Source organism: Phacochoerus africanus, chromosome 8 (genome assembly GCF_016906955.1).
Source record: "Phacochoerus africanus isolate WHEZ1 chromosome 8, ROS_Pafr_v1, whole genome shotgun sequence".
NCBI lineage: Eukaryota > Metazoa > Chordata > Mammalia > Artiodactyla > Suidae > Phacochoerus > Phacochoerus africanus.
The window spans coordinates 149,511,352-149,528,389 of NC_062551.1; the positions used below are offsets into that span (position 1 = coordinate 149,511,352).

Here is a 17,038-nt window from a genome sequence, read left to right on the forward strand (position 1 = left end):
AAACAAACAAAACCCCAAGCTTTAAGAGTCAAAGCTGAACATGATCTCTTTGTACCTTTGTTCTCCTTTCCTGGAGATTGTGAACCCTGAGAGATTCTTAATGCCAAGAATGGTAAGCAAAAGAAACCAGCTTAACAATAAAGGAAAATACATTAAAAAGTATTGGAGTTCCTGTCGTGGCGCAGTGGAAATGAATCTGACTAGGAACCATGAGGTTGCAGGTTCGATCCCTGGCCTCGCTCGGTGGGTTAAGGATCTGGTGTTGCCGTGAGCTGTGGTGTAGATGGCAGACGCAGCTCAGATCCTGCATTGCTGTGGCTCTGGTGTAGGCTGGCGGCTATGACTCTGATTCAACCCCTAGCCTGGGAACCTCCATATGCCGTGGGTGTGGCCATAAAAAAACAAATTTAAAGTATTGAAGAATTATGTGCCTCACTCAATTTCTTCAAAACTCAGAAGATAAAATTCCCATATTGGAGTTCCCGTCATGGCGCAGTGGTTAACGAATCTGACTAGGAACCATGAGGTTTCGGGTTCGATCCCTAGCCTTGCTCAGTGGGTTAAGGATCCAGCATTGCCGTGAGCTGTGGTGTAGGTCGCAGACGTGGCTCGGATCCCACGTTGCTGTGGTTCTGGCGTAGGTCAGTGGCTATGGCTCCGATTCGACCCCTAGCCTGGGAACCTCCATATGCCGCCAGCGCAACCCAAGAAATGGCAGATAACTTCAATTTTTTATTTTCCCAAATTACAAAATCTGGAATATTATTTTTCAAAAAGCTTATAGGGTATTAAGATAGCGGGTCTACAGTGTAATCTGGGACTCATGGGAGGGGGTTCCTGAGACTCTTGCAAAAAGTTCCTGAGTCAAAACAAATTTTCATATTTATACCAAATATTACTATTTTTTTCACTCTCATACTTTATGGGAATATAGTAGGGTTTTCCAGAGACCACATGCAGTGTGATATTGTAAAAGATTGAATGCAAAAACAGATAGAAAAATATAGGCTTTCTATTGAGCCAGACATTAAATCTTGGCTCAGCAGGTTGAGAACCTGACACAGTGTCCCTGACACTGGTTCGATCCCCAGCCTCACTCAGTGGGTTAAGGATCCAGCATTGCCACAAGCTGCAGCATAGGGTAGGTCACTTGTGCAGCTCAGATCCAGAGTGGCTATGGCTGTGGTGTAGGCCGGTAGCTGCAGCTCCAATTCAACTCCTAGCCCAGGAACTTCGATATGCTAGTTATGGCCGTAAAAATAAACAAACAAACATGAGTGCCACTTCTAAAATTTTTGCAAGTTACTTTTAATAAACAAGACTATTTATAGCAACATGTAATGAGTTATTTTATAAAAGTAATTTAAAATGCTCTTAGTCTTAATTTATAGCATGGTAAAATAAGTATCAATATATAATCCACATAAACAAAAGCTTCCTTGGAGTCCTCAATTTTTAAGTGTATAAAGGACCTAAAACCCCCAAATTTGAGTACTGATTTAAGACTTAGAATTTGATATTTTAAATAAGAAACACTTGCATTTTACATTTTAATAACCCCAAGGAAATCTTTTCTTGAAATCTCTCCCATTATCCCTTAGTTACTATTTAATCACAATCTCTAATACATTGAACAAATGAATAAGTGATTGATGGACTTGGTACTGTTACACGCTTTTAATCTGTAAGAGAAGTCTGCAAGTTACAACACATAAGGCAGATTGTGCAGGATGAGCATATAATTGGAAAGAACTTTGGTGGCAAAGCAAAGTTTAAAGTATACAGCAGAAATTGGCACACTGTAAATCAACTATGCTTTAAAAATCTGCCCCCCCCCCAAAAGTTTAGTAAGATTTTGGTAGGAAAACTTTCAGATAACTGGCAGAAAGTGAGCATGTAAACATAAAGAATTATGTAAAAATTTACTTATGACTTTCATTTTCTTTCCAGAGATTCCTTCAGTCGAATGAGCCTGCGCAAAATGGATCTCTAATATAAAGGCACTTGTTTTACTCATTTGATAAAAGCCATGTATTCATCATGGAGTTTAAGAACTTAAGAGCTATTGAAAACGACTTGGGACCTCATTCTGGAAATAAGAGCATTAATTTACTAATTGAACAATACAGTGGCCAAAACAATATCAAATGGAGCTCATTGAAGTTTGAGAATCATGGCTATGGTTTCTTAATGTTCTGGTAACATGGTGTTATCTTTTTTTTTTTTTAAAGACATTTTAATGACTCAAAGGTACACTTACATTTACCATTATTTATACCATAGCTGATGTGAAATTTATTTACTTTTAAGTTTGTATTTCTTAATTTATATTACCATTTATAGATTCATTTTGGAACCATTTAAAATGTAGTAATGCTTATTTTAAAGGTACTATTAAATATGTGAACGTTTAATAACTTTACTGAGTTGAGACTTTAAACATTTTTCTTTATTGACAAAAGCAGAGAATAAGTTAGAGTTGATTCAAGAAATAGTTCCAAAACTAGCAAAGTGAAAATTATAATTGACAGTTACTATATAGGCCCAGGTAAAAGCCCCAAATTAATGAATAAATTAATGGAGATAAATTATTGACTGGTTTGTGAAGTCTTAAAACTGGTTTCTAAGCTATTTTCCATTTAGACAGCCATAAAAGGGAATTTAGAATTGCAGAAAATAACTTTACCTGATAACTCTTCTCTATAATGGTTACATGCTGAGATAGCTAAGTCCAGTGACAATAGTTTGATCTTTAACTCTCTACCTTATCTGATAAGTAGTATGAGCTGACTCTTGGCAACCAAAATGAATGACTACTGTGTTTAAATTCAACAAGCCAGTCATTTCTTCAGTTTCTTAGTGATCGAAACTGGTATATAAAAGTTTTAAATTTATCTTACATCAACATAAAAATAACAGAGCTGGTGTTCAGTTTTAATCTGACAGTTGAATGAGAAGTTATTTTTTGACGTTTGTGTAGATTTTTAAAAGTACATGTGAAAGGTAAATTTAGCTGTTCTAATTAAGAGCTAATTAATTTAAAATTTTCACTTTATGATATGAAAAATACAAAGATTTTATGTTCAATTGCTTGGCAAATTTTTCCAAGAAAGTGCATGTTAATGATTTCTGGGAGTGTTTTAAACAATGTTTTTTCCTTTTGTGATACTATAGCTTGTAGTATATAGTATTGGCATCATTTATAATCTATCCTTTTGATCTACTGACCACTTACATGAATCACTTAAGAAGCGATCAGATATGATATGGTGCCTTCATTCTGTCACTGATGTTGAGAACAGTCTCAAAAATGTCTGATAGCATAGATGCGATTGATGGCTTCCCCCGCTCTTAACCTACCTTTATAACAGGCGATATTATCTCAAATGCCTCTTATCTACATCAATTCAAAGACTGAACCACAGAGTTTTTTCAGGTGAGTCTACAGGTGGACCAAAAGAGATGAACTAGGGAGTCAGAAAGGCATAACTTCAAAACTATATTTGGGAACAGAGGCTCCAGATGGACAGTAAGGAAAAGGCAATGTCAAGAACGGAAACCCTTTAAAACAAACCAAAAGAAAAAAAAGGTAACATACATACTCCATCCTCTCTAGGGTAAGGATGGGGGGAAGAATATTAAGTAATTCCTAGCTCATTTCTCATAAGGTTACATGTATTTTAAGAGTTTGGATTGTGACCCAGCTCAGTTACACTATAGGGGCTTTTAAGATTTATGTAATTAATGATTCAGTTATCATGCAATACTACTGTCTGACTTGAATCAGAAGAGGCTTTCTCTTAAAACATTGGTATAACTGAACACTTCCTAACTTACTATATTCTTCAGTTTTCTTAAACTTTCTCTTATGAGGAATCTGTACTAGTTCTTAACCTTGGCTGTTTCTTGAGTATTACAGAAGCTCAGGTTCTATACAAGGAACTACTCCACCAGAAGCTTATGAGTAGTGTTCAGGACTGTTTCATTTTATAATCACTTTATCCATTAGTGACTCCTACTCCCTCAGCTGCTTATGGGTAGTATTTAGCACTGCTAACTTTTTAAGTCACATTAGTGATTCTGAATATAGAAAGAGGTAAGAACTGTGACTTTTTGTATCACACCATCTTGTGAAAGAATTTCTAAGACATTATTTAACTGTAATCTATTAGTTGACAGATACTCTTTGTGTTGAAATGGTGTACAGCAGTGTTATTCCTAGAGCACTTACATATTCTTTGGGATTATTTTTAACGTTCTTAATGTCAAAAGTATCCTTATATCCTTTAACAAGTCATAATGGGTCATTTACCAACTTATATATAAAACGAAAATGGGTCATTTACCAACTTATATTTACAATGAAAATTTAACCAAGTTTTTTAAGTTCTCCAGTTTGAGATTCCTTAAAGTTATACATCTGCTTTAAAGGATAAGGTATGACAACCTAGACGGACTAAGCACACTCTCCTCTTTGAGAATTTCTTTACCTCCAACTGTGAAAAAGTATTATTACAAAAGGTAATTACGCATGTTTATTTTCTTATCTAGATGTGTGTATATACGTAACACATTTCACATACTCTTAAGAGAAACCAGACAAACTTGTGATATTAAAAAAAAATGCAACAAAACTTCAAGCATTTGTATACGTAGTTGTTAAGCAGTTTAAATTTTATTGACCTCCCAGTTTTTAAAAAAATGTTAAATTTAAGGTCACGCGTCTACCTTTGATATACTATATACAGATCATGCAGAGTATGACTATGAAGAGGTACAAATTAGTACATGCCCGAAAAGATTTACTAGAGTACAGAAGCATCTTCATAAATACATATAAAACTCTCGTGAAGACAGACTACCAAAGCTTTCTGAGACACTTTTCAAAGTAATTCAAGGCACAAAATGTACCCTATTGTGAATACGTACATATTCCAGACTTTGTGCCTCTAATATAGCCCATCAAAGATTTGGCTTCCTGACTTATAAAAAACTAAAGTGAGATTCTGCTTCTTAGCTGGGAAAAAACCACAGGACCTATAAACCTCATGTAGATAATTACTCCAAAATATGGAGATACAAATACAAGCACTTTATTTTAAAAATCAAACACAAAAAGATAGGTGTAAATTCAAAAGTGTTTAAATGCTTCCATTTTGAATAATTAAGAACCTATACAAGTTTGTTCCCAGAAGCTAATGCATCACTAGTCTCTACTAAGGAAGATGAATTCTAAAAATTAACATGGTTTTCAGTAATTCAAATGTCACTATTTATATAAAAACCTAGAGAGACCAATAATGTCCAATAGCTTCCGAAGATTAGCTAAAGACTTTTACTGATGTTGTCCAGGTCTGTTTAATATATACACAAGGAAAATACACTCACTATAACTTCTTATAAAATAGCAAGTAAGGAGTAGATGTAGGAGATGTAGAAGGGGAAAGAGAATTCAAGAAGTCCTTCTCTTCAGTAACTTTCACTTCAGAATCATCAAAAAGCAACCACTTCCCCTCATACTCCTTTAAGCTTTGCACTATGTACGAAATTTTGTTCTCAAATCCACTAATATTAATGCCTATTTGGTCACTGGATTCCTTGTTTCTATCAGATTCATGGGTCCCATTAGTATTATTAGTCTCAGAATTTCTATTTTCAGCAAGTGCTGTACTGGCAACTTTATCAGGATTAGATGCTTTGTTGTATAACTCATAATCTGCTTTGCTCTTTTGTCCTCCAAGAAGTCCAATAGCTTCTACATTTTTTTTGTTCAAAACTTTACTTGGCTGGGTACTTCCACTGACTCTAATGGACACTTCTTCATCATCATAATTTTCAACCACACCCCTCGCTTCCTCCTCATTGAGTGGTTCTGGCTTACCTACTTCACACATTTGGTCAATCACAAAGTTTTCCTTATCTAGTTCTAAACTGTTAAGGTCAGTGACTTTAACAGAAGCAGTATAATGCCCGCTACTAATTGTAATGCCACTATGCATTACAACTGCAAATAATCCATAGCTGTCGTTGGTTGGCTTTGTGCTCCATTCTTCCAGTGACAATTTAAGAGGTGTCAGTAAAGGAGTGTTGATCTTGGAAAGTCCACCACCATAACAATCAAACCTTAGGAAGGAAAAAAGAAAAGTTTTCTGGGATTCCAAATCATATATATTCAGTTTTACACCCAACTGAACAAACCCTTAACATTTATTGTTCATATGAATAAACACAAAGTAAAAATAAGACCTTGATTTTGTAAAGTATTTACATAAGGAATACTGAAAAAAGTACTAACATTCAGGTACTTCTATGAAGGATATATGGCACTTCCCTAAATTTTTTTGTGCAGTAAGAAAATGGATTTTAAAAAATTCTCAACCATTTTATTAAGTTATTTTAATGTGAAGTCTGTCTCTATCAATTTTGGAGACAAAAAATACAAAAAAAGAAAATACAAAAAGAAAGAAAATAACAGTGTGTGGAGAGCTACTGGGAAGCTCTCGTGGTAATCTCAGTTCATCTGCAATGACATTATGTATACCTGTCAGAAAAAAGTCAAGACTATCTAAACTGGCATTTTTATATTATTTTTAATTGCTTTTAGATATTTAAATTTTGAGCTACAGAAAAATCTCTCAAATTGTTCAAAGACTAATTTTATTTCCTGGCTTGCTTACCAGAAAAACTAAAATAATTTTGTTTTTCTTCCCTCAAAAAAGTGTTGATGTATACAAAATTTTCACCACTTTCATCAGTTCCACTAAAAAATCTAAAGAAATGAAAATGGAAAATGTGTAAACAAATCATATGCATTTTTACCAAAGGTTAAACTGATGCTTTTTTATAGAAACTGTTAAGTACACTACTACACTATTTTGTTACTATATAGTATTTTGAACAAAACTTTAGAATACTCACTCCAAGCCACTAGCAGCAAAGCACTTCAAATGAATAGTTATAACTTCAGGCATTTTGTCAAACAAAAGACTTCGTTCAGCTTCAGTGTAATGATGGCAATTTTCACAGAAATATTTATCTTCTCCTACAATCCTCTCCACTGAAGCAAACTGTGAAATTGCCCATCTCAGGGTCTTCATTTCTGTTTTTGGCTCTGGAGAAACTACACAAGAGAATCCTTTCACTCACAAATGAAAAATCTCTCAAATTTATTAACTTCAGCCACAAAGTTTCATGTTCAAAATTAGCAAGCAATTTCAATCAACTAATCTTTACCAAATAATAAGACATGTATTTATTTATTTTAGTTTCAGAAACTTTTAAGTTCATCCTCAGAGTACACATGCATTTAAATATGTCTGGTCAGCCAAAAAATTTCAGGTGACAGGGTTGGCAAAATCAAGATAAGCATAGTCTCTTGACTCCATGTGAGACAGAACTTCATATTTCAGTCCATTTATAATATCTCAACAGGTAAACTAGTCTCTTGATCATTTCCTCTGCCACTGCTATACTTTTTGTAGCTTATACTAGACAAAACAGTGGCTCAAGTCATGAGATTCAAGTACCCCAAAGTTAACTTATTAAAGCATTTCATTTTCCCATTTTAACATGCTCTACACATCAAAAAAGTTGCCACAATTTTCCAGATGCTAATAACTATTAACAAGTGAAGCTGTATAAGCCGACTTTATTAAACCAGACACTGAAAGACAGTTTTTCTTCTATTATACAAACTACTTATTAGACTGCTTTATTGAAAAAACTATAATTATTCAATGGTCCATACAAAGCTCCAATTTTGCTTACTTTCAGAACTTTCCTCTACTTTGGAAAGTTCATCTTCTTGCACTGGTACACTGATGTCTTGAAAATCTTCTCTTCTCTCTGTTAAACTTTCACACTCTAAGCAACGAGTCCTTAATACCAGTTGACCTTGAAATAATTTCTCGACTAACTCAAAACCAATTTGCTCTGCACCTAAAAAAGGAAAATACAAGTCTATACAGATGAGTTTTTCCAGCACAGGCAAATAGCCTCCTTACTTAAACTTGCAACTATTCCTTTTAAAGTAGATTATCAATAAAAGGCTGATTTTCATCTCTACCAGCTTATTGGCATTAAGAGGTGACTTACTCATGAAATATAAATTCCACATAATTTTGAATATGAATTGCTACTATCAAAGTTTCACACATTTGTGTCCCTTCCCAAAATGTCAACTTAACCATGTCAATTGTACAAAATTTTCCTGAGATCTCTATGAACCTGAGTAGAAATCCCATTTAAGTATGGTGTAACTACTTAATAAATGCAATTTTTCCTAAGTTTATGTCAATACTGCACATGTAAAGGGGCAAAATATTCTCTTTCCATTAAAATGTATTTAACTCCCCTATTTATAAACAAATTAATATTACCTTAAGATTAATGAGATTTATACATACACACAAAATACATACAAGCAGTGCCTGAAATATCAGTTCATACTGTTAAATTTCTTTTAAACAGTACTTGAGCCAGATAGTACATTGTACACGTAGCTAAAAGAAAATTCCAATTCTGCATGCAGTTGTCAATCTTCCTCTCAATGTCCAAGAATGAATTATACTGACCTTTGTTTATGGGCTTAACTTCATTAACATTAATGGGCATAACATTATTCCCTGGAGATTCAAGTCCACAACCATTAGTTGTGTTATCATTTTCACACTTTCCCAAGTCCTCTTCAACATCATACTCATTTTCTTTAGATTGTCCTTTGGATCCTTGGTTTGTTGTTATCTTCCCCAGACTACAGAATTTAGAAAGAATGCTGGGTTGCTTAGCTGAAGACTTTAACCAATTTATTTTAACTCTTGATTTCTTTTGTGAGGGTCTTCCACTCTCATTTTCAGAAATGTATCTGGGGTTTATTTTAGGAGGAATCTCTAATGTATCACCTGTAGCTTTTCTTTTGGATCTGGTTTGTCTCTGGTTTTCTTCCAAAGACTGATGTTCCTTACAGACTTTAACTTTTTTCTTCATGTTACCAAATTCAGTGTCACTTTTTCTTTTCCCATTTCCTTTTGGGAGTTTTTCTTTATAGTCTTCAGAATGCTTCATGTTGTCCATCTCCATGCTGTCATTACCACTCATTTCCTCTTTCTGATGTTTTTCTTCTACCTTAGATAACTCTGTCACATTTTTTACTTCTTCTTTTTTTAAGAGTTGGCATGTTTCTTGAATATTTCCCAAAATACACTGTAACACTTCCTGTGCATCATGCTGTAGATATCCTTCATACATAGGGTTGAGTTCCCTGTAAATAAAAATTTCCATTTCATCTATCCTAGTTTTGAAGATAACCCTCCCACAAAAAAATACAACTTTCTATAGGGAAATGAATTCATTTATAAGGACATCATAAATTATTTTAGAAGTCCAAAAACATTTATTCAGGTACTAATTTGAAACTCCTTACCTAAACATGTAACTAAGGAACAAAAATAAATTTAACCTCTTTTTCCATTATAACAAATACTTTGAACTTCTAAATATTATTGTTAGTAATCAGCATGTATTTAGTATTTACTATGTACAGGTTTTATTCAAAATGCTTTTTATATTAAATCTATAATTCTCACAATAACCCTATGAGGTAAGTACTCTCATTACCACTATTCACCCATAAGGTAACTTGCTGAAGGTCACAGAGATGCAAAGCCAGGATTCAGATCTGCTCCTGGCCAACAATACTGCCCCCTAACAAATGTACAGCAATGTATTACACCTACATCTATCCGTATACTAAATGATAAAATAATTACCTATAATGCTTTCTATAAGAGTATTTTATACATAGGATAAAGTTTCATTTTATAAGACTCTAGACACATATAACAAAAACAGGGGATACTTGAAGTTTATAACTCCTCTACGTAATGTATTTTGAGTATAAACCTATGAATTCCTAATCTGAAATCCTTAGGATCAAATGTGTTTGCTAATTCAGAAATTTTCTTAAATTGTCTTTAAAAAGACAGTATGACACATTAAATAATGTATGTATCCCCAAATTACACACATTACTACTTATACATAGAAGTATATGAATATTCACATTACAGATAAATATGAATAAAGACTATAAGAAGCCTTATGCAGATTCAGATTAATGGATCTAGTACCAAACCTAGGAAAAAATTTCCATTTTTTTGAAGCCTCTGGGTTACTAAAGACTGCACATCTATAGTTTCTATTTTCCTTGCCCTTTATTCCATTTACATATCCCCAATGATTTACGTATCACTCTCCTCCAAAGAGAAGTGGCTAAGTTGGAATCCTAAAATTATATAATAGGCTATACCTGAGTGTGTTAAGCAGTCGCCTTGGCTGAGTAGCAAGTTCATCAGTATATTTCTCTGGATTTAAGAGAAAACTAGCCTGAAGCTGTTCAACTGAAATGATCAAGGACTGTAAGCTGCATATTAGTTCATAACTTGCTAAAGAATCTTCTTTGCAATTTCCATTTCCCTGTTAAGAAACACACAAACCAGTATTTTTATTTATGAACAAATTAAATACCTTCCCCCTTTTTTTCTATCTACACCTGCTGCTTACGAAAGTCCCCTGGCCAGGGATGTAATTCAAACTATAGGTGTGAAACGCCAGATCCTCAACCCACTGTACCAGGCTGGAGATCAAACCTGTGCCTCAGCAGCAACCTGAGCCGCTGCAGAGACAATGCTGCATCCTTAACCTGCTGCACCATAGCAGGAACTACTCCCCTTATCTTTTTATCAGTAGGCAATACCAGCTTTCTCAATTTAATTTAATTAACACTAATTTTATGGAGGTATACAAATAAACTTGAAAAAATTTTTAAAAGTAATTCTGATTACTTTCTATTATGTGGATGATGATGGTTTTCTAATTATCCAGTCAGTTTAAATTTACTTAAATAGTAAATATGAGTCAATTTGAAAGCACAATAGATAAGTAATGGGGTAAAAGGGTATGATAAATTGTGTTGGTGGTATATACAAATGACAGTATGTACTGGTAAACAATAAATTAGAGGTCTGAGAAAACACTATAAAAGGGGATAATCAAGTCAGCTAGCTACCCTGGGAGTTCCCATCATGGTGCAGCAGAAACAAGTCTGACTAGGAACACATGAGGTTTTGGGTTCCACCCCTGGCCCCACTTAGTGGGTTAAGGATCCAGCGTTGCCATGAGCTGTAGCATAGGTTGAAGATGCGGCATGGATCTGGCGTGGCTGTGGCTGTGGCCAGCAGCTGTAGTTCCTCTGTTTATACCCCAGCCTGGGAAGCTCCATGTGCTGCGGGTACTGCCCTAAAAAGCCCGGGGGGAAAAAAAAAGTTAGCTACCCCATAGAACGAAAAATAACTGCCAATAAGAAATTCAACACTCAGATATAATTTGTAAAGAGAAATAATCTTTGTCACCCTCCTCTCAAATCCTCAGTATTTATGACACTTTCATTTCTAAGCAAATGAGTATACATTAATTTTAGTTTTTACCTTTTCTTTTTGATTGGCTTCATCTTTCAGGGCTTCCTTCTTCCTTGAAATAATATTAAATAAGTGCTTCACTCCAGATTTAAAACCAGGACAGAAATATAATACCTATAAAAAAGTGAGATTGTCTTAAGTGTTTATTGAACCAAACAATATACCTAAAATCTTTAAAACACCATCATGCCTCAAATGTGCACTAATGCTATTAATTTTGAAATTAAAATTATGTCAAAAATTGTTCTCTATTTCATCATAGTAGCCTGCTGTCTTCTCTGAGCATAGCAAAGCACTGAGTTAGATCAGATACAAAGGTACAACATAAAACAGATACAGTTCCACAAGGGTTAAAATATGTATTACTATAGCATTAGCAAATGGGCAGAAAAAATAAAGGTTTGGCATCTTCAATTTAACTAAGGTCTACTCAATTTTGCTCTCCCAATTTAATTTAATATTACCACTTTCTATTATCCAAAGGAAGTTTGTAACACACAATTTAGAATGATTATTTTACACCATCCTAGTTTATTTACAGTCAAAGGCAAAGAGTATCAACAACTGAAATCCTGCAACAATCTGAATTCTCAGAAAACATTAAATGTTACCTCATTCTTTGCCAACTAAAGTTTTATATAGCAAAACTGCCACTTTACCTGAAGGATACTATTAAGATAACAAGTATTGCCGAGATTATTCAGTCCCACAAATGGTAACAAGTTTTCTCTCTTCTCACAGTTTATAGGTGAGGACTGTGCTGCAGGAACAACTTGATCGCTATGAAATATAGAGGAGAAAGGGACAATGAAAAATAATCTTAAAAGTGGAAATATTACTTCCCAAGATTTAGTCTTTTCCCAAAAGTTGTATGATCTGCAAAGGATATAGATTTTATTCAGATATTTTGAGAGAATCTGTACAGGTGAAGAAATTGCTATACACCAAGAATAAAAGTTTTACAAGCACTTAAAAAACATTATTACACTCAACAAGCTTCAAAACAACTCAATTAGAGGGCCATCAATCCCATTTTACAGGGCAGAAAATTACAGAACTGGTACTGTGTGACCTGTTAAGCGAACGTGACAGAAACCTGGGGATAACCTGACTATGATGATATTTGGGAGAGCTACACTCTCTTAGGTTCCATTAAAGATTAAGAGGAGACAGAGTCTATGAAGATAATCATACACCTGTCCCTCCCTCACTTAAAAGTGAACTGTTCAAGTTCATAGTTCTTTTTTTTTGCCTCAGTTAACAAGCAGTCCTCACAGCATTTTTACTTACTTTACAAAGGCTAGCTATCACTCTAATACCTCAAAGTATTTCTAAGCATGAATGCTGGAAAACAAAAGGTTCACACACAATCTCCTAGACTGATTATTGGTAAATATTAGGACATCACATAGGGAACCAAGTCTACTTTAGTCAAAGAGCAGAGTGCCTATGTGTTGAATAGGGAGCAAGTGTAGACACCAGCTAGAGCAACTAGTGATGGAATAAAGTATTCCATTTTGTTCTGATTTTTTTTTCAGTCATTGATTTTATTTGCATCAAAAACATTTCTAATTTTTAAGTCTATTTTAAATATAATTTGTAAATGTACACCCTCAGCAGGTTTGATAATTCATATACTAGGTATGACTATAAAATTAAGCTATCTCAGGTAACTGTCAAGTCTTCTGAACCAACCCCCCCCACACACATTTCTTTACCCTTACACAAAATGTGCTGCATTACAATGAAGTTTAAATTGAAAATAATTTTAGTCAATAAGTAACTTCTCCAAGTTAAGTCTAATTGGCTGAACACAACTCAAATGAGTATAATGTTAATTGATGTGATCCCTGTGGGGAACCACCAGTTTTACTCTGTTTCTACTCTACATTGCTAGATCTGTCTCACTAATGTGTGCTTTTTTCCCCCATCAATGGGCTATCAGGTCAGAATGACTGTAGATATCAATCTAAGTTCACTGCTTTTTCACTGATGCAAAAAATTTAAAAGTACAGAAATATACTTTAACATACACTTCAGATCCTCTGTATTCAGAAGTTTTTTCTTCATTTTCTTGAGAATCTGTGAAATCCAAGGCTCTCTTGGTTTCCTTTTTCTGAAAAAACTTCAAGGAAAGTCTGTTTTTTTTGGATGGACTACCTCTTGAAAGCCCATTACTTTCACTAGGTATGACACCAGGCATTTTCTCTTCAAATCCCAAGGAGTGGACAAGAATTAATTTATATAGGAACCTTGTAATCACCAATCATATCTGTTAATCACAGAGAAAAGGTTATTAGTTTTCAGTTATTAACTGGAGGCAATATAATCATCATTTGCAAAAACGAATTTACTAATAATTAGAACTTTGTACTTGAAAACCTAATGCCCAGCAATAATAGGCTCAATGTTTATTGCTTAAATGAAGGAGCTTGCCATTTGTCCTTAACTCTTTTTTTTTTTTTTTTGGTCTTTTTAGGGCTGCACCCGGCATAGGGAGCTTCCCAGGGTACGGGTCAAATTGGAACTACAGCTGCTGGCCTACAACAAAACAGTGTGAAGTGGAGCCTTGTCTTCAACCTAAGGATGAAGCTTTGCATCCTTAACCTCTGACGGAGGCCAGGGATGGGACCCACATCCTCATGGATACTAGTCAGTTTCCACAACAGGAATTCCTGTCCTTAACTTTCTTACACAACAAAAAAGGCCAGATATTAAAATTCTTATTAGCCTGCTTAGTATATTAAGGGTCATATCACAAATTAACCCATTTTAGTAATAGATCTGGAATAAAGTAGTATCATTAAAGCATAAAAACTTTATTATGTATTAGTTTATTCAGAAAACACCAAGCAACTACCATCTCTAAAGTAGGAGGTGGGAAACAGAGGGATGAATGGGAAATTAAAGGAGTGCTTAGAAGCAGCTGAGTTCTCCTTCCAGAGCCTTTTCTACTTACATGAAATAGTCTAAAACCTTGTGTGAAAAACAAGAAACCATATGCAAGATTAGGATAACAGTGTAAAAAAATGCCATAATTTGTGTAAATCAAATTCTTAACGCTCTAGAAACCAAAATATGCTACTGATTTTCCAAACTTAAACTCCAGAATTTTTTAAAATTCTGCTTTAAGTAGGGAAAAAAAGGATAGTTTGCATTATGCAAACTTTCTTCCCTGTCTTAAAATAAAACTTTTTGATTAAAAAAATGTATCTGTGGTAGTTATTTTAAACTTCAATCCTGTTTTTTTATTAGGCTATCTAGGGGGAAATTATCTGCCTGGAGTATTACCAGAAAATCACTTAAGAGTCCAAAAGCTCAGCAAGGACTTTACAAATATAGGTAGAGTAACAATATGAACTAAATTCCATCCTTATTTAACATTTCACTGGGCTGCCTCGGATCTAGGACCTCATAACACTGAACTCGGTAGTGAAGCCACCTTTTTGAGACACCTCAGGAAACTGGAAAGCCGACCAATTTCCTCAGACCCACTCCAACTCAATTTACTCTCCAGACTACCTAGTGCTACTGAAGAAACGCTATCACGAATGATAAACCAGCCTGCACTAAGGTGTCAGGGATCTCTTAAGCATCAATGATTGCCGCAAAAGGGTTTTCTTGGGAGCCAATCTGATTTCTCTAAAAGACAAAGTAACCCGACTTACATATAAACATAAGAAAAAATGGCCAGGCAGCAAAAATAACTACCAATCCTAATCAATAAACCAATCCTCAAGGCGCCTTCAAGCAGTGATTTAACATGACCTAGTTAATCTAACATTTGACCAGGTGCCGTGCCTTATGCTGCACCATTTCTTGCTCCCGCCTGTCCTTATCACTGGGGTTTGCTACAACAAAAATGTTTCTCCCGTAAATCTAAATCCGGTTTCGCAAAACCCACAATAAATCGAACATTGCATGTTACTAACCAAGTGACAGTGTGAACACTAAGTCCTATTCGTCTTAAGCGGCCTCCTTCACAAGGTAGTACGACTTAATTGCAACTTTCCACGAAAAACGTAACATAAGGAGAACATTCCCGACAAAGGTTTAAGACACGTGGCATTCTAAATACTTGTTTAAAAAAAAAAAGAAGTAAAAGTTTAAACTGCGCGGTAAAATGCAGCAATCACGACCCAGGACAGCGCGAGTGAAAACATTCCTTGGCGCTACCCCGCACTCTCTAGGAACGGAAAGGAAAGCGAGAAGACGGGATGGGGTCTGTGCCCGTGCCCGTCAGGACGCCACGGGCCCGGCGGGAGGCGTCCTGAAGCAGGACCGCAGCTCCCGGACCCTCGCCCGCGGAGCTGGCCTATTTACGCCCGGCCCGCACCTGCCTTGAGTCCCCGGCGGCGGCAGGAGGGCGCCCCGCCCGCTGCACGGAGCTCGGCGGCGGCGCTGCACCCAAGAAGCCGAGGTCCTTCCCGCGGCCCCCTCGGGCGCCGGCCCCACCTCCACAGGCCCTCCTTACCTGGTCATCGCCCAAAGCGAGGTCCGCGGCGGTGACGCCGACAAGTCCAACCAGGCCGAGCGTGGGTGCCACAGGTGAGCCCCTGCCCCGAGCCCGCGGGGGCCCCCCGACCCAAGGAAAAGCTGGTCGGATCGCCCTCCCCGCGGGGGAGTGACCATTCGCTCTGAAGAGCGGGAACCCGGGCTGCCGCTCGGTCCTGCCGGGCGCCCGCACCAACTACATCCCCGGAGCGGCGCCCGCCCGCGCCCGCCCCCGCCCCGGGACGGCAAGGAGCGCCAGAAGCAGCTCCGCTCGCCCGGCGTCCTAACCGCTAGGGTCTTCTTCACTCCACCACCGACGGGAACTTGGCGCGTTTTCCTCAGTCTCAGGACCCCCGTGTTTTAGCCTCCGCCCGCGCCAGCGCTGCGATTGGAAGTGGTGTCCTGCGAAAGTGCCGGTTCTAGTCTCCACGCGGTGGAGACGCGAAAGGCCAGAGCCGCCTCGAGACCGCCACTCGCCCCTTGGCCCGCACGGGCTCCGGAACCAGCTGGAACGGTAGTTGCCTCAAGCTCGTAACGGGTTCTGCAGTTTCAAACAGCACAGGCAGCGTCACGGGCAGCTCGCGCGGGTCCTCGCTGAGGGCGCGCGCTTAGGAGCGAGAGGCCTGGCTGGCGGGCTCCAGCCTCACACCCTTTTTTTTTTTTTTTTTTTTTAACCATTCGTGCGCGAGAGTTGAGGGGAAAGCGTACGGGTCGGGAAACAGGACAGAGAGGTGGGATGGACTCCCTGCTCGGGAAGGAGCCGCCAGGTGCTCAAATCCACCAATCCGTAATGAACAATCCCCCGTGCCGCCTAAGAGGAGCCAATCAAAAGTACCTAGACAAAAGCGAACTGAGTGGGCGGGGAAAGGCAGTCCACCCAATACAAAAAAAAGACCGGAGGGCTTCAGCCAATCATTGTTGGCCATAGAGAGTGTTCTTCAGACGCCGTTCTCCTCCCGCTCTCATTGGCGCTCGAGTGCGCGCTTTCGCTGCCGACTGTTAAATCTTGGTCTGCGTTTTGTGAATCCCAGAAGGTGGGACGCCAGCGAGGGTGCGGTTTCCGGAGAGGG

General features: G+C 37.2%; 2 protein-coding genes across 6 annotated transcripts in view; one reads left to right on the plus strand and one right to left on the minus strand.

Annotated features, from left to right (window-relative positions):
• DOCK7 (dedicator of cytokinesis 7) overlaps positions 1-2,422 on the plus strand; it is a 225,551-nt gene extending 223,129 nt beyond the window's left edge. For all 4 annotated transcript variants that reach the window (XM_047788826.1, XM_047788828.1, XM_047788827.1 and 1 more), the window contains one exon: positions 1,951-2,422. In XM_047788826.1, the coding sequence (XP_047644782.1) occupies positions 1,951-1,993 (43 nt within the window). In that variant the 3' untranslated portion in view covers positions 1,994-2,422. The remainder of the gene's footprint in view (positions 1-1,950) is intronic.
• Positions 2,423-4,641: 2,219 nt separating this feature from the next.
• USP1 (ubiquitin specific peptidase 1) lies at positions 4,642-16,623 on the minus strand. 2 transcript variants are annotated; one of them, XM_047788833.1, is made up of 10 exons: positions 15,949-16,623; positions 15,407-15,551; positions 13,508-13,746; positions 12,134-12,254; positions 11,484-11,588; positions 10,307-10,473; positions 8,574-9,259; positions 7,768-7,938; positions 6,919-7,120; positions 4,642-6,123 (listed from the first exon to the last, which is right to left on the minus strand). In XM_047788833.1, exons 3-10 carry the CDS (start codon positions 13,675-13,677, stop codon positions 5,388-5,390), a joined length of 2,358 nt encoding a protein of 785 aa, XP_047644789.1. In that variant the 5' UTR covers positions 13,678-13,746; positions 15,407-15,551; positions 15,949-16,623; the 3' UTR covers positions 4,642-5,387. The 2 variants fall into 2 exon arrangements, with proteins under 2 accessions (XP_047644789.1, XP_047644786.1); XM_047788830.1 differs by lacking the exon at positions 15,407-15,551 and having other exon boundaries at positions 15,949-16,622.
• Between the last annotated feature and the right edge of the window lie 415 nt (positions 16,624-17,038).